The sequence below is a fragment of the Thermobia domestica genome, chromosome 11 (genome assembly GCF_964235325.1).
Source record: "Thermobia domestica chromosome 11, izTheDome1.hap1.1, whole genome shotgun sequence".
In the NCBI taxonomy this organism is placed as follows: Eukaryota; Metazoa; Arthropoda; class Insecta; order Zygentoma; family Lepismatidae; genus Thermobia; species Thermobia domestica.
Genome location: NC_137464.1, coordinates 36,232,097 through 36,250,751, shown reverse-complemented (window position 1 = coordinate 36,250,751; position 18,655 = coordinate 36,232,097). Strand labels below are relative to the sequence as shown.

General features: G+C 33.5%; 2 protein-coding genes across 3 annotated transcripts in view; one reads left to right on the top strand and one right to left on the bottom strand.

Annotated features, from left to right (window-relative positions):
- LOC145664043 (putative 2-oxoadipate dehydrogenase complex component E1 homolog) overlaps nucleotides 1–13,069 on the top strand; it is an 86,761-nt gene extending 73,692 nt beyond the window's left edge. The window contains exons 15-19 of the mRNA XM_081730367.1: nucleotides 364–566; nucleotides 4,002–4,122; nucleotides 8,512–8,700; nucleotides 11,756–11,841; nucleotides 12,759–13,069. Of these exons, the coding sequence (XP_081586493.1) occupies nucleotides 364–566; nucleotides 4,002–4,122; nucleotides 8,512–8,700; nucleotides 11,756–11,841; nucleotides 12,759–12,902 (743 nt within the window). The 3' untranslated portion in view covers nucleotides 12,903–13,069. The remainder of the gene's footprint in view (nucleotides 1–363; nucleotides 567–4,001; nucleotides 4,123–8,511; nucleotides 8,701–11,755; nucleotides 11,842–12,758) is intronic.
- Nucleotides 13,070–15,012: 1,943 nt separating this feature from the next.
- The window catches only part of FBXO11 (F-box protein 11), a 51,307-nt gene continuing 47,664 nt past the window's right edge, over nucleotides 15,013–18,655 (bottom strand). For both annotated transcript variants that reach the window (XM_081730369.1, XM_081730368.1), the window contains exon 11: nucleotides 15,013–16,766. In XM_081730369.1, coding sequence (XP_081586495.1) covers nucleotides 16,637–16,766 — 130 coding nt within the window. In that variant the 3' untranslated portion in view covers nucleotides 15,013–16,636. The remainder of the gene's footprint in view (nucleotides 16,767–18,655) is intronic.

Genomic DNA, 18,655 nt, shown 5'->3' with positions numbered 1-18,655 from the left:
GGGTACCATATTGTACAATAAACTTCCTCAGTATATTCGAAGGACAGAACAGAAAGAGTTCAAGAGGTTAATGAAAACATATCTGTTGCAGCACTGCTTTTATTCTTTTAATAAATTTTTAGATTTGTGAATTAATTTGTCTATTGATGGTTTGAGAAATATATATTGTTTTGTATTGCTTTTATATTGTAGATGTAGCATATTAGTTTAATCAAGCGGTATGTATTTGTCATTACTGCGTATTTTATATTTTAGTACCTTTGACGAGTCTTATTCATACGCACGTAATCGTGCAAAATGTATGACTTAAAAGACGAAATGAATGAATGAATTAAAATTATTAATAATGTTCTTATATTTTAGTGAAGTGGTTAGAACAAAGCGGACTGGTAATTTCTCTTCCACATGGCTATGATGGCGCTGGTGCTGAACACAGCTCAAGCCGAATTGAAAGATTTCTTCAGTTGAGTGATTCTAGTGAAACATCACCTGACGGAGATGATGTTAATATTCAAGTAGTAAATCCAACCACGCCTGCACAGTATTTCCATCTACTTCGGCGTCAGGTAGGTTATATTTTAAGTGACATTTACAGTTCAGTGGAGATCTATTTGTAATACACAGTCCGTTTAATAAGCTCTGGGACTACCTCGAAATAATATACTTATCAATTCCCGCAAAAGTGTATTACCACATTAGTTTCCTATATATATTTCTGCCAGCGCCACACACATGCGGGAGCGGGGACTTCATGCTCTTTTCTAAAGCTCAATTCTGCTTTTAATGTGCGGCGTTTTGAGGATGTTGCATCAATTTAAGCGAATGTTGCGGCAGTGCTGAACGTTTCAGAGCGTCTACGACTGTTTCTATGAGTGTGTACCATGGGGGAGGGATGTATGTAGGAAACTAATATGGTATCATTCTTTTCCTGGTATCGTTAAATGTGTTATTTCGAGGTAGTTCCGGAACTTATTGAACGCACTGGATATAAAAATAAAATTCTTCTTGTTTGTGATCGAATAACGGAAAAACGGCTAAACCGATTGAAATTATTTTTTTGGCGGGAGGAAGGGGGGGAAGAGGAGGGAGACAAAATTTACACAAATAATGAACATTTCCACTTTTTTATTGCACTATAAAATACTTTAGATCTAGCTGATTACGGAAAACACTTCCTTTTGCTCATGCGTTAATGCTAACTAGTTAAAATATGTGTTTGAATTTCGGTTACTTGTGCACTTAAATCAATGATCGCCACGTTTGTACGTCATCTTTCGGTTCAGAAAGAACTGTCTACGCCACTCAATAGGAAAACAGCTTAGAGAAAGAAACGATAAATGTTCTTCAACAGTGTACGACGTTGCAAATGAAACAAAGAATAAAAATGTTGCAGAATGTAAGACTTCTTTAACAAGTACACTATTTGTCTATTTATTTACTACCAAATATTTCATTATACTTGAATACCTAAGGACAAAGTTGCAGTATACTAATTTGTAAGATTATACAACCAAGTATCTAACATTTATCATTGCTTAGTAATAAAGTCAATACATTGGATTTACTAAACGCTTTATATATGTAACTAGCATTATCTTTGTTAGCAGGACAACACAATGAGTGTCTATGAATATACGTACTCATCCAAATTTTGCTGTTCTTTTAAAAGCTGTAATGTAAGCTACACGTGTAAGCACAGAGAGGCTGTTGTGATAGTAATTTTATTTAGTATCGTTACGTAAATGAGTATTGTTTGAAACTTGATGTCATGTTCGGGTCACAAACCGACCCCACGAGGCGAAATTTTATTCATACTTAAGATGATTTTTAGTGTATTTTAAACTAGGAAAATAGGTCTTAATAATACATTATTTTTACATACAATAGATATTTTATTTATTTTATTACTTTTCATTTTCTGTTCCACGAAATTTATTTGTAGTTTACACTAAGAAACTGCATTATAAAAGACTTCCCTGGAGCTTTCAATACGATTCAGAAAGGGGACCCGATATGTGACGTAACGCCAAAACAGCTTGGTTCTATTGCTGTGACCTGAGCAGTGCATTTTACATTGAAACTTTGTATCTTCGTAACTAAGTTTTTTTTTATAAGATTTTTGGTATGTGTTATATTGAAGACTAATTCTGCACAAATTAAATTAAAACTTTTGGTCAGAAAGAAAATGCCCACTGAATATCTCACGAACCAGACAAATTAGGAAGACGAAAACATACTATATAAACTTCTCATTAAAAATAAGGACCCTTGTTCCAGAGTTTTTGAGAATTCCCGTTTTAAGGGGGAAGGGAGGGGTCATTTTCTATAATTTCTTTCTTAACGTTGAAAGCGATGTTTTGCAGTTGTTTGTGATCGAATCATGGGGAAACGGTTGAACTGTTTGAAATAAATTTTAAAGTATGGTAGATAGCGACTCTGACCTGGTTTTTACCGTATCACTAGTTAAAGAGCCTATTCCATGGAGGTTAGAGAGGTTCAAAATTTATACAAAAAGTACAATATTTCACGAGCCTGTCAAGCTAGGAAGATGAAACTCGGTATATAAACTCAGAAATGAGGTGATACGTGCCCTGTGCTTGAAAATTTTCATTTTAGAGGAGATGAATGTTCTATAATTCCTTTCTACATCTTCAAGTGATGTTGCCTGTTGTTTGTGATTGTACCACAGGGAAACGTTGGACAGTTTGGAATGAATTTTGGGACATAGTTAGTACCTATCCTGAGCTAAGTTTCTTTTATCATGTTACTTCTTATTAAAAATAAGGGAAAACATGTCTCATTGTTTTGGAAATTTACGTTTTAAGAAGGGTGGGGTGTGGTATTTTGTAATTTCCTTTTTCATATTGAAATCGACGTTGTCTATTGTTTGTGACCGCACCGTGGGAAACAGTTAACCCGTTGGAAAGGAATTTTGGAACATAAGTAAGTACACTCATGTCCAAAATGATTGTCGCATATCTATAACTGTCGTGTTGTGCGAATATAATTGGATAATGATATCGCAGGGTACTTTTAAAACTTTTAGTATGTGTATAATTGGCAGAGACATATGTGTGGTAAATTTCATGTCAAAAGAGCTGTAAATAAGAACAATATAACGAAAAAAAACTTTTCTTATCCATTTTGCAAAATTTTGCTGTGCTCATTCTAATTTTCGTATTTATATATTTTTTTAATAAAATTTATCAGATATATACATTTCCCGATTATACACATAGTAACAGTATTAAAAGTACCCTGCGATATCATTATGCAATTATATTCGCACAAGAAGACTGTTATAGATATGCGACAATAATTTTGGACATGTGTGTACCTCTCTTAAGCTGGGATTTTTATCATGCCACTAAGATTAAAGGGCTTATCCTAAGGGAATATGAGTTCAAAATTTGTGGGAAAAATAAAGTACCTCATGGGTTTCTATCATTATACTTTCATTGAAATACGTTTCCTAATGGTGATTCAAATGTTTTTAGTAAATCTATTCTGCCCGTTCGAAATTATAAACCCAAGAAGTGATCGTGGGAATAAATTGGACCTAAGTACCACTCTTTGGAATAGTATTTCTATGGTAACACTATTATCTACTCTTTTTGCTAAAGATATTTCATCCATGAACAATTAGCGATCTTGCTTCGAAAGCAGAACCTCGGTTTAAATCATGAGATCGGCAACATAGTAATTACACTCTAAATCGATTATGGTATAGTGCCTTTATTAAATATAGATTCTGGAAAAAATCCTTCCGATAATCCTTCTCACTTTATGTTAATGTATACACAGTAAAATGGCCTAATTACTATATATGGATCTGTCTTAAATGAAGTAAATTCAAGTAATTTATTTTCACTTTGCTTTTCACTGCAGAATTAGCCAGTTCTAGATACTCCCTTAATTCAGTTGTGCATCGGTATATCTAATAAATACCCAAAATATAAACCACTCTTACCTGTAGATCATATTCTAATTATTCTTTGCAGATGGTGAGAAACTTCAGGAAGCCGTTAATCATCATTTCTCCGAAGACTCTTTTGAGATTTCCAGATGCAACGAGTTCTATCAAAGATATGGAGCCTAGAACTACTTTCCAACCTGTTATTGGTAAATATATACTTTGAACATTCCACACTAAAGGATGCTAGTACTGTAAGTTATTTTTGTTGTTGTATATGATGTTCTGTAGTGTATCTTTGGTGCACGGTCATAAGGGCTAAGGTCACTTTTTTGTCGTTTGCAGTTTGTGATACATTTTTGACCAGAAAAACACTATCTGTCATTTAATATTACGGACGTATGTCTGGATGCAATAAGGAAGGTGCCTTTAACCATATTTCGTAACATTTTGTCACTTTTATAACGACACATTTTGAATTTTTTGACTTATGCTCTTATGACCGTGCACCGAAGATATAACATTCTGCTGTAAATGTATTTAAAATGTAATACATATGTGTCACATGAAAAAGTAATTTTCATCATACTTTCTTTGCAGACCTTAAATTATAAACATATTCGACATATTAAAAATTACAGTATGTTTAACATAAACAAACTTGATAATAAACAAAAATGATTTATTTAGTACGCTTAAGGCAGAATGAACATGCTATTTAGACAATAAAGTAGCGCTAATAGATGTCGCTATTGCATTATCGAGCGGTAGGTAATTTGCCGATTTAGAACTAGTATTTTATAATACTACTAATAAAAACGAATCATATACTGTATATCAGTTACGACTTGCATTCACTAATCTTTTGGGTGCAGATAACGCAAATCTATAAATGAAAGACAAGGGTATTTTAAATTACCTACTTTTTGTAACCCTTTAAATATGTTACCATATATATATATGAGAAATGGAAGGAGTCAATCGATTTTTCCTTAGATTGTACCTTTTAGGTGCGCTGGTGGATACCGCTGTACTTAGCGCACCGGCATGGTGAGCCACAAATTGGCGAGAAATTCTCAGCTCATTCGTGATTTTTCATTCTTTAAACTTTCATTATGCTATCACAGACACATCAAAGACCTGATGGTATGACATTAGTACCATGGAAGAAAGGAAAGGCATTGATTTGGGATTTCACATGTTCAGATACTTATGCCCCCTCCAACCTTCAATATTCCTCAGTACAAGCTGGACTCTAAGCTGCTCGAAAAGCAAAAGAAAAAAGGAATAAATATAGTAATCTACTCGATAACTATTGCTTTGTTGCAATAGCAATTGAGTCTAGCAATTCTTGGGAAGGCGGCGGGTTTATAAATGAAATCGGCCACCGTCTATCAATTAAATCAGGAGATACTCGAGCAAAATCTTTCCTGATTCAACGCATTAGCATAGCCATTCAACGTGGGAACGTGTCGGCCATTATGGGAACATTACCCACCGGTAAAGAGCTAGAAGAGGCCTTTCTTCTGTGATTGCAGAGCAGGGAGGTTTTGAGTAGAAACAAATCATTGGTGCAACAATTTATGTAACAACCAAGCAAGGAGTAGGGAGAGAGAGCTCACAGTCCATAAGTTTATATGAAAAATTACGCCAGAATGCTGTACCGTACGTCAAGAAAGTGACATAACATGACCTGTTGGAGCCATTGAAAGCAGAAGATTTAGTATTACCTGCCAAACAGTATGGGAACAAAGGTGTGTATGCGAGCTGTGGTTTCTTGGAAAATATCTCCGATCATGCTGAACGGGTAGCAATTAGAAGAGTCATGTATGTTAGGAAGCTTTCTGAGACCAGCAAAACGAAACAAGAGGCACTACAACAGGCGAATAAGAAAGTAGAGACAGAGAAGAGTTTAAGCGTTCTTGATGTTAGTAAAATTGTAAATCATGAAAAATTATACTAATTACAATAAAAAAAGTTAAATAAATATTTTTTTAAGGAGATTTGTGATGTAGTGAATTTGTAAAGTTATTATTACATCTCTTAGAGCATAAAGTTTTCGTTCGACACCACTGCCAAAGACACAAACCTCACTGAGATGGATGTTTTTGGATGTTGCTAGATCCACTGCCGCATCAGGTAGAAGATAAAAGGGAAAAGAAAAGTAAAAGAAAAAAACAAAGACATAATCTATTTCTAGGCAGTGCTTCTTCTGGAAGAAAAGCTGCCGAAACTGACTATGAATATGCGAATATGTTATTCTTTTTAAAACACATCCTCCAATATATTTCCATTGTCTATAGATTGGCTCTTTCTTTTGATATCAACCGCAGAATGACGACATCAGAGCAATCATGAGTCCACATATGTACTACGGTTAAACTGTGTGACAAGCGATCTTACTATGCTGATGAACTTCAGCACAGAACTTGTCTGTACAGAGATGATCTAGATGAAGTTATTATAAGGTTTATCTGAGAGAACCCACTTTTATATTCGTTGCAAAATATTGCAATTGTACTTTACAGGAAATAATGTTTGGAAATTTATTTTCTTAAATACATTCACGGAAACTTAACGAGTGTAAAACAGTAATTTCAGAACATTTCTTCTCGTGGAGATACTTTCACTACACAGGGAGTGCAAGCAATACTGCAAAGATACTGGTAATCTACGCTAAGCACAATTGGAGTTATGGCCCGGGAAGGAATTCGACTCCACACAATTTTGCTAGTTCCATCAAGATCTCATGTCTTCCTCCTTCATCTCATGGATTCCCACTATTAAATAATTTTATTATTATTATTATTATTATATTTCTGGGAGTGAAATATTATGTCTCCTTTTATTCTTATGAACAATACTATCACATAACATTTTGATGCTTTTTAGGAAATCTAATAAAAATCCTTTTACTTCAGAGAAAAGTTTACAAGAATCATGATGCACATCTAATCGCATATTAATAAGTGAATTTATAAAACAATTCTGTTTACGTTATGCCAGCGTTTCTCGAAATATTTTTCAAATGATTGCTTTATTAGTCAGAATGTTTTACGGACCACAATACTATTGTCTTCTTTAAAAGCAAATTCAAATTTATCAATTCTTAAGATCTTTTGAACATATGTTAATATCGATTAAATTTTCCTTATTTCAATTTGATATTAATAGAAGAAAACGCAAGGTTTCTTTTATTAATTGAAGGCTATTAAGAATATTTTATGTCGTAGATAGGGTATCATAAAATATCAGTCCTGGGAGAAAAAGTGTAAGACGCTTGCTTATGTAATTTCCAAAATACGTGTATGTTTGATACGAAATTTACTTGAACTTTATTTATTCATTTTTGACTAATGTTTAATCTAAGAGGATCACAAAGACAGGAAGATAGTTTAAGGTACAATAGGGCATAACCAGCGATAGGAACAAGGAGGGTACAATTAATGGAGAACAAAGGCCTTCAGCTTTCAAGATTCAGATGGGCAGTTGTGCTGTTTTATAATCAGCAGAATAAAAATGGAATATTTTCTAACCCAAGAACATAATAAACATTTAGTGCTGCTTAAGTCTCGCTTTACCCTTTATATATAACGTGGTAGTGTATGTAAACGAGCACTATGCAGCGTGCAAGACACTACAGGATGTCTATTAAAATTCCAAAATAAAATTTCGTTACTAAGCCATAACATTTCGTAATCATTCTCAAGAGGGAATTTGGATGGGAATTAGGGCAAATTTTCATGCATGCGATAGAAGCATGTTTTGCTAGCTATTTGGCAGCGTCTAAATCCGAACATACACATTTTTGGTAGTGAATTTTGATGTTTTATAAAACAAAATTTTCCAGTCTATACTTATATTTGTCCAGATTAAAAAAAAAAAAAAAAAAAAAAAATCGTGACTCAAAAACTAAATTTCGTGGCTTTTTCTTGACTTTCATGACCGTTTTCTGATTTCGTGACTTTTTCGTGACTTTCGTGACCGATAGACACCCTGCACTATGTAAAGGAAATATACTTGGCTCATTACAATATTTTCTACAGTGTGTTCTTGTCAAGCAAGAACAGTAGATCTATTAAAATAGATAGAAAGATGCTGTGATAGAAAAATGAAACTACGTGTCACAAACGAATAATATCGAAATGTTTAAAAATTAAGTTTTTCATGATTCTAGAACCTACTCTCTTAAAACTTCTATATGTTTTTTTTCAGATCTCAGTTCTTTTTCGTTTATCGACGGCATTTTTAAAGTAAATTAAAATATATTTCATGTTCATTTTTCTTTAAAGTACAGAAAACTGAACATTCTTTTAGAGTTTCTAAATATACTGTTGGATTGAGGTTGCAAAAGTAAACGACTTTTTAAGCTAAATCGATCAATAGACTGCCTGAGAGCGTCACGAAGGCTATTTGTCCTGTCACAATATACCATAAGGCAAACTGGAGGCAAGTTTATTATAATACCAATTCAACTTTGGTAGGAAAATCAAGCGAAAATATACCAATATGTAAATTTAAACTTATGTGTTTCTTGTGTTATGTATTCTATGCTTTTTCGGCAAGATGATTATGCACTTTTTTTTTCTTATTTTCAGCTGATACGGAGGTAGATCCAGCAGAAGTGCAACGAGTAGTGTTTGTTTCTGGAAAGCACTATTACGCTCTGAGACAAAGAAGACGCGAACTTCGAGTGCAGGACATGGCCATAATAAGAGTAGAATCATTATCACCTTTCCCCGTCCACGATCTTATACAAGAAGTTGGGAAGTATAGGAAAGCAAAATGTAAGTACTGTGAAAGTTAATAATCTAAATTTATAAAACAAGCAACAGTGTATACCACGTGAAAAATTACTAATAAAACTCCAACTGACCAAAGCAGTATATATATTTTAAGATTATATATTTGTGTTACAATTTCGGCTATGTAACATAGCCTTCCTCAGACACATTATCTGTTACATAGCCGAAATTGTAACACAAATATATAATCTTAAAATATATATACTGCTTTGATCAGTTGGAGTTTTATTAGTAATCTTGAATTTTTCAAAGCTGCAATGAATAATTTACACATGAAGGAGTTTGGTTTGTATAGTATGATATTTTATCAATTTTTATTGAAACCGGTTTTAGTAAAGATATTAGAGCGAAGATAGAATATATCATTGGGACGCTTAACACGTAGACAGCCATGGGTATCGAATTCCATACATACAGCTCTCCCGTACAGCGCCGCGCGTACGATTTTCTGTACACAAACAATATATTGCATTTTTGTAGCGTTTGTTTTATATATGTGTATCCAACTACATTCATATGGTGTAAAAGTCAAAATTGAATGTCCACGCCGCGTTTATGCAAAATCATATATTTATGCACCTAAGCAAGTATTACTGGGATACTGTTGCCAGTAGTGCAGAGGTGATAACGGTCAACAGATATGGTGGAAGTCAAGGTGTTAATTGATAATAGAAAACCATGTCTCGGTATCTGTTACTGTTTTTATTCTATGGCAATCAACGTTAAAACCAGAAGTGGTTCATTTCTGTCATTTCCGGTTTGAATAGAGAGTTAAGAGAGAAAGTGGTACCTATTTTAGAACGATAAATTTATTCCAATAATGCTTCTCGCTCTCTGGTATTATTTTTGCAATATTTAGATCTATATATTGAAACCGGAAGTTGTAGTGAATTTCTACGACTTCCGGTTTTAGTAGAGTGTTAAGTATGGAGATGAAATGATGATTGCAGAAAACTGTTTCTCGCTATATTACAGTTTTTCCTCTATAAGGATCAACGTAAAAACCCGAAATAGTTGATTTCTAATACTTCCGGTTTGCATACCGCTTCCATCAACGAATTCTACATCTTTGGCAAATTGGTGGTGATACATTACGTAGTTCTTGAGATTTTTTTGTCTCCCGGATGGACACACGGACAGGGTAAATACATAAACGAGTTTTATAAACCAAACTCCTTAGAATCGACAAAGAATATTTGTATCACATATCACTTTCAAGGAGATTACAAAAATCTTTCTCCTAAATTTTCTATTTTTTTTTTTTTTTAAATAATAAATATAGTTTAGGCTCTTACATTTCTTTCATTGCGAGATTACATTCAGAAAAGTACTATTACTATACATTCTAACATTTCTACAAATATAGCATCAGTATTAATTTAATTGTAGAAAGAAACTTACCTAAGAATAGAGTATTGTCTTCCACAGTCACTATCCCAACAGGTATTCCCCAAATCAAGGAATCAAAATTAAAATTCAGTTCACTACACCTCACATAAATTTCATTGGGTTATATTGCTACAGCAACAATTGTATTATTATAGGTATGCTGAACAATGTATTGCTTTTTTGCCAACAATATGTATTTTTTTAAGGACATATATAAACACCTATGATTGATGATTGAAATCACTGAAATTCAAAGAGTAAAATATATATGGCTGTTCCGAGAATAGAACCCAGGTCTCCAACTTACCGTGCCACTACGATACTCATTCCGCTTCCTGGTCAGCCACACATTTTCAGTCTTGAGGTCGCTGCTCAGCCACCGTTGTGATCAGTTTTCAGTCAAGTGATTCCCTTGGCAGACCGTTTAGCAGAGATTGAGAGTTGGTTGGGTTGGAGTTTGAGCGCCGAGGCTATATGAGATGGGGCCCTACATCTTAACGTGGAATTAGAAACATGAGCTCGCACCGGGAATCGATCTCGGTTCTTCAAAAGCGAAAAAACATATACTAACCATATAACCACGAAGAATCTCTGGTAGAGATGGAAAAGTGAAATAAGCGATAGGACAGATGACTATTGTTCGTCCATCATTTTCATTCTTACTTCCCTCAATTTCACAGTTGTAATAAAATCTTGTTTTTTTCTTTTTTAATCTTCATTTATTCACCCTAAAGGAAATCCATTGATAGCTTGCAGTTATCAAGCTGCTACAATTCGGTAGTTCGTGGTACTTTCGTCCAGGTTGTGAAGATAAACCCTAGATTAACTGAGATACCTAGCTCGTCTGGGAAAAATCCAGAAGGTGTGGTTAATTCTTGGGGGAGTTTGTTCCAGTCGATTTTGTTCATATTGCATAAATAAATATTTCATTAGATAACAATACAATATAACTCTTCCCGTTTTCTTTTTCCCGGTCGATTTTCTCAAAATAATAAATAAATAATGTGTTTATTTGTATTTCATAAACATTTAGTTAATAACCCTAATATATAGCATAACTCATTTGTCCTGAAAAAATCCTCAAGAAGTAGTTTAACTCTTGAGGACGATATTTTTTCGAACGATTTTCTCAACGACTCAGGCGGTTCGTACTTCATAAATAAGTAACACTGTATCGCATATTGCGTAGTATACATCTTATGAAAAATTATCATTTTTTTAACACAAAATTTCTTGAAATATAACTCATACGATTTTGTTGATATTTCACATTAACTCTAATACAAGTAATATCTCATGAAATAAATCTACAAAAGTAGTTCACTTGTGGGGATGTTACCTTCGGACAAAGTTCTCCGGAACTGCCTAATAATTTTGTATGTACTTAAGAAATAAATGTTTCTATAGTAAGTGCAGTCCGTTCCTTTTATTTTGTATTATTCTGTAATATTTTAGGTTAATTAGCGGTCTTATGAAACATTTACATTGAGGTAATGTTATGTTCACCAGTTTTTCGGTTGATTTTCTACTATTTTTGCGAATAAGACACCACTGTACACGGTAGACAATTACACTCAGTACAACACCACAAATCAAATAAACAATTAAATTATTGTTCCTAACGAACTAATGTACACTTTCTTTGTAGCGTTTATTTGGAGCCAGGAAGAACACCAAAATATGGGAGCATGGACCTTTGTTCGACCAAGATTTGAAAATTTACTAGGAATAAAGGTACGTGTTTTCCATATTCATTCAGTGCTTACCACATAGATATCAATGTATTTCACATTATTTAAAACAAATTCACAGGACAGTATGAAGTTTCAGTTGTGGTATGAAAATCTGATTTACCGAATTAACATTATGTTCAATGATTACATTCAAGCTCTGACACATTTTGCACTTTGGGAAAATTCCTCCTGGCATCTTAGAATTTTGTTTAGTAACCTTCAAATACAGAACAACTTGTCTCGAGTGCAGTTCAATTGATAGAACTAACGCCCGACAAGCAGGAGATTGAAAAAATGAAATCTTTCAGTTCAACGTCCCATGATTATGCCTTTAGGCTATGGGAGACTATGATTGAAGCAAGTGAATGATGATGGAAGAATTGGTGGAATGAGAAAGTGGGAGAAAACCCACGGATACGATGTTGTCCACCACAAATTTACTTGACTGGGGACTGATTAACTCCACGTGCCAGAGGTAAGCGCTCTACCACTAAGCCACCATGACCTCCCCCCCCCTCCCTTACAGGAGATTGGAGTTAGATCTTCACTAGTCTGCGGCCAGATTTGCGTTATCCCATCGCTCTTCTACCGTATTTCCCCGAAAGTACGATTTTTTTTTTTTTTTTTTTAAAAGATTACTGCTAATATAAGCCCTACTCCAAGAATAACCTGTACCCCCCAAAATATCGTCCAGTAGTTGCACAGAAGCTTGGTGTTTGAATCAGTAGGCAAGAAAATAGCGTAAATTCAATCCCGGAAACGTGAGCATGCACATGTAATAAAAAGTATTTTCCACTACATCTCTTTTCTACAACTTTGAGGTGTACTAGGTTAGTAATTTCCTCATATTTTTATTGTGAATCAATACTGCTGCAATGGCGCCCACTTTCTAATAATGTTTATTTCCATGCATTTCAGTTGCGATATACTGGCCGAGCACCGTCCGCAACACCAGCTGTTGGAATAGCCAATATCCACAAAAAGGAAGCCGAAGAGGTCATAAGCAAACCGTTTCAACCACCAAAAATTGTTACAATCATGCGTGAAAGTTTTTCAGGATAGACTGACTTTTCTATGTGAATTTAAAACATGATAACTAAACAACTTCATTGTGACGAACTTTCTAATAATAAAAATTTTAATGCAATTACGGAATGAAGATTATAAGATCTAAACAATGTACACTGCTTGTTTCTACCCTACATAATTATTAAATTTCATTGCGCAAAGCGTCTTTTAATTCAAAACAAACCTATTCAAGCAACAAGGTAAATTAGCAAATAGTCAAGGTTGAAGTTTCTAAATTATTAAGTTGTCAAGTCGTTTGAGACTTAAATAGGATGTACGATGACGCAGAAATCTTAGTATACAATTTTAAAATCATATGAAGGATGTTAACTTGTTACGTGGAGATTTCAGTAACTGCACTGGCAACACTGTTTCGGTCCACAGCGAAGTAGATCTTAATGGCAGTTCTCAACAAGCAGTCATTATGTTGAGAGGAACTTATTCCGCATAATACTTTTCTGTTTGGAACAATCTGCAATGAATGGAACACAAATAATATGAGAGTATCCAGTTCTGCTATCAAAATTGATAAAATAAATCTAAGTTTTACGTCCCATGGTTATGCCGGTTAGGCTAAAGGAGACGGTGATTATAAGAAATGAATGACATGGTGGAATGAAGTGGGAGGAAACAGGAGAGCCCCGAGAAAACCCACGAGCACGGTGTTTGTCCACCACAAAGTCCACACAGCGCGAGCTGGGATCGAACTAGGGACCCCAAGCACCGGAGGTGAACGCTCTACCACTGAGCCACCGCGCCCCCTTCATCCATGTTTGACTTTCATTTTATTTTCCTAGAATAAAATCTTGAAGGCCTCCTATAATTAACACAAAACATTACGTAACTCTCTGCGAAGTAATGTATAATTTCTAATCGTACTCTTTCTTCATTGAGTCTAATATTTAATGTATTATTAACTGTACTGTCTCGTGTTCCCTGACAGTTTCTTTAGAAAATCGGATAGCTTACTAGCAATCTACCTCACTTGTCAGAATTTTCTCTTGCATTATTTTAATATACTGTAAATTTCTTGCAGTAAGATCTTCCTCTTTTGAAATCGTTTATTTCTGAAAGAAAAAAAAAGGCAGAAATTTTTTTACGAAGACTGTAATTTTGCGCTAGTTTGAAGAAATTTTGTTCACTTCTTATAGTTACTTTGTGAAGATGCTATTATACTTACATCTATGATAATCGTTAATTACGCCTTAAGTTTCGATGAGTACACACTTTTTTTTTTTTTTTTAACTTGCTGTAGCTTCAAAGCATAAAGATATTTACATTATATAGTAAAATACTCAGCTAACTTATTATAAGGTAGCATTATGAATATCTGAATATTTTATCTTCTTTTTGCTGGATTGACGGAAATATTTTTTCATTTGTTTGTGTTGCCAGGTTAAATTAAATTTTGGGTTGTAATTAAATCTTGACATTTCTTTTTGTTTTTAAACCTTATTCTGAGTTCGGAAAAGTGTGTTCAGCTTGCAAAATGACTAACATAGTCGACTTTTTTGTTTTGTTTTAACCTATGTCATTTCTGTGTGTTATAGAGTTAATATGCATATTTGAATATTAGAAGTTATTAATACTGATAAGGAAACTGCATTGCCTATCCAAAGTACTCCTGTCCAAATTCAAACCTGCGTTCCCTATTCTGATGAAAAATGACTCATATACATTTAACATAAATTGAGATGTTTCGCGAGATCTCACATTTGTATATTCGTTTTGTGCGTCTCTAATGTGTCCTTTAATACTGATTTCTATGTTCCTTTTGTCATTGAAACATAATATTCGGAACATTCACAATCTGCCTGATACACTTCTGAACTAGCTGAATACTAACCACAGAGTTTTTGGACTTCACATTATCATGTTAACAAAGAAAATGCAAGTGAAAATTCTGAGAAGTGAGGTGGATTACCATTGAGTTCCAATAAATAATATTTAGACGCAATAAATAACAGACTACGTTTATAATTATACACATGCGTTAAAATTTCATATCCTTAAATAATTGTTTCTTCTAATGTTTTTCTTAACCAATCACACTCTTTAACAAAATTATAAGGGTACATGTAAAAAGCAATATATTATACAATACTACTTTAATATGTTAATGTATTTTTATATGGACTTCGGAATTACAGTAAATATTATCTACATAAAAATTGCAGGTAGTTCGCATTCAAAGATAACAGTATTTTTTCTTTCTTTTTTGAGATTCGGTTAGTAAAACAGCTGCACTCATGTCTTGATTTAAGACCTCATTTAAAATTTTGCTTTTAGGTACAAGTCTACTACTCAGCATTTTCATTAACTGTCATGTTTTAGGATCAATAATGAAAAACCACATAAAAAATGTAAGGAAAACATAGCATTCTTGTTGCCTTGAGCAAAGCACATTCTTAAAAACGCCTAAAAAATCTTTCACATTTGACTCACCTAATGACTTTCGTACTTACTCAACAAATTTTAAAATGTGACCTTAAAACATGAGTACAAACGTAGTACTAGCTAAACGTAATATCTCAAAAGTGAAAAAAATTATATATATATATATATTATATTATATTGGCAAGTTTGGCAAAATGGATATTCACTTTCATGACAGCCAGGAAATTATTTTGATTACTTCCTTAAAAAAAAAGTTATTTTTTCGAAAGTGCGAACTAAAAAAAATGGATCATTGACAAAATTGTTTACTAACTAGATATTCATTATTGAAGACTCAGCCAAATATAATTTACAGGCTATTGTTTCAAAACAATATGGCACATAGCACAGAAAGACAATGTTCACTAAAATTTTCTTTTCTTTCTTTCTTTTTCTTTTTACTTTTCAAACGTATCAAACCATGTATTTTTTTTATTTCTTAAGAACTGGATGGATTTGGAAGGCATTCTTCACCCATCAAAATGAATTCCAAACAAAATCACAGTAAATAAAATATGAGTATTATGCTGCCACTGAAGTGATTTTTTTGTTACTACACAATAGACACACATACTAGGTCAGACACAAGTGTATACAAATTTCCAATAAATTAACAATCAGTTTCTCTTCGTCAACATCGTAATAATTCCTTTAGAAAGATTGGAGTCTCCAGCTGTATGTATATATATATATTGTAATTCCAACTAAAATTTTGTAACAATAAAGGTATGTATAGAATTTTCTCAACACAATACACGATAGCGAGTCAAAGAGAGAAAAAAGAGGTATACACGAAGTTTATCTTTAATAAAGCACAACACAGAATTTCTCAAAGTCTATATACAAGTATTTGTGTCACTCAAAACAGTCTTTATTTCACAGTTGATTATCAAATTAATGCCACAATCTGGCTGGAGTTCGAAATAATATACAGGTCAGTCAAAAAAGTTTTTTTTTTTTTTAATTCTTCCAAAACGTTTGCCACCACACAAAGTAATAATACACACATACTTTTTATTTGTACATACTCAAAATCTCACTCCGATCAGATCAGTCAGGGTTTTTCATATATATATAATCTTTATATATATATATTTATATATTTATGTACACAACACATACACACGGATGCACACATATACGCTTGTTAAAGTTCAGTATCGCATTTTCTTGTGAGCTAAGTTAATCTTCGTAAAAAATGAAAAGAAAATCCTTCTTCACGTGTTGCAACACATCACATACACAAGTATTCACACCTAAAATATTTTATGTAGGTCCACTTTATGATTGATTTAATTGACCATGAGTGTGTGAGATTCCATCGGTGCAGCTGAATCATATAAAGTGTCCGTATCTTGAGTTGGTTCTCCTTGTAGCTGGCACTGATTGCTTAACGTACCTGCACCACAGTCACAGAAGAACCTGCAACACACGATAAACATTAAGACTTGATACTGCTATCAATATTAACATTTCATGCAACAATTCAATATTAACATTTCGTATTTACTTTAGTCGTAAATCAAAAGTATCTACTTATTAAGCTTAAGTAATAACGAAACTAGTATTGAATTACACATGAAAGCACGAATTAAGTTTTTTTTTAATGTAAAATGTAATAAAAAAATATCTAAACTGAAATATAATACAGGGTGGTTCAAAAGTAGGTATACAGTACCGCATTGATCAGCTCATTGCATTTTATATAATTTGTTATTGTTATCCATCAGGTAGACTTAGTTTCTTTATCATTTGTTCTTAATATGTTTTTACCGAAGAGCCAAAGCAAATAGCAATTAAACCCATAAACTAGAATGTTATTCTAGATCAATGCAGGGGTGTATACCTACTTTTGGGCCACCCTATATTTAGCTAAATTAAAAACATAATTGCAGAGTGAGTCATAAGTCATTTGACAAAAATACACTTAATGAATTATTACCTACGAAACGTATAGAATTATTTATTATCAACTACATCATCACATAAGCTAATTTCCGAAAATGATATACTAGTTTACTGTTCACAGTATCCCCATTATTTTCAATACACAATTACCTCTCTTAAACACAGAAAACATTACATTACTAATGTTGGTGAATGATAATTTATCACCCAACCGTTAGGAAGATCCTCTATAGGCACAGTCTGTTCGAATACTTTATTCAGTTAAGGGTTGTTTGTCGAAATGGAGGTTCGGAATACTGGAGTTCGAAATGTATATGTAATAATTCAATCACATGTTGGTAATTGTTGTAACGTAACTACTACTTTTGAATTACGGGCATGTATTCTTCCTTTGACAGCTTTCTATTCATTGTAAATTTACTTAACGCTTGCTCCCATATCCGACCTTGGTCGAGTTTGAATTGAAGTGTATAACCTAGTCAAATTATACGATGTGTACAAAATTTCACAGTATTCTGATTTATCGTGAAGTGTAACTAATTTCAGTCAAAAGAAATTATAATTAGGAAGGTTGGTCATTTAAATACCTTATGCAACGGCTAACAGTGAACGTGTTAATTACAAATATCCTTTATAAAATTACTTCTAATAAGTTATTATTCATGAACATTATAACATATTGTTCACATCAATCAGCTAATACTGTTCTAGTCAACTAAGAACTTAATAATTGTTAGTATCAAGCGACCTATGGCCCAAGCGGTATTTCTTCCGATCAATTTTGAAGGTATTGGGCGGACCTCATTATGAAGGGTAAAAGGATATGGAAATTAAATTCTTCTCTATTATAATACAGAACAGGGTCTAGTGGAAATTGGGTATAAGGAATACACGTTTTGCTTTTTCGTTACGACTTAAGAACGAGTTGACCAATTTAAGATCTTTTTCAAGTAGCTTTCTGCATACACCCTCCATTCCAAAAGAAACCGAACTTTTGAAAACAAATAGTACCACTAGTGCCATCTGTTGTAATATTTTACCGGTAGATGGCGTAGTCCCTCATTGACAACTGGTATAAATGTCATGACATTTGGATGCACGGCAACAAAGTTATTGCGTTTCAACTGTCAGTGTGTTGTGTACATCGGTCGGAAAATGAGTTTCAAACAACGAGCTGCAATTGAGTTTTGTGTTAAACTGGGTAAAACTTTTAGTGAAACGCACCAAATGCTACAAAATGCATATGGTGATGAGTGTCTATCCCGTACGCAAGTTTACGAGTGGTTCAGGCGATTCAAATCGGGTAGAGAGACGCTGGATGATGACGAAAGATCAGGCCGTCCCAGAACCGGATTATCGGAAGAAAACATCGAAAAAGTGCGTGAATTCATCAAACATAACAA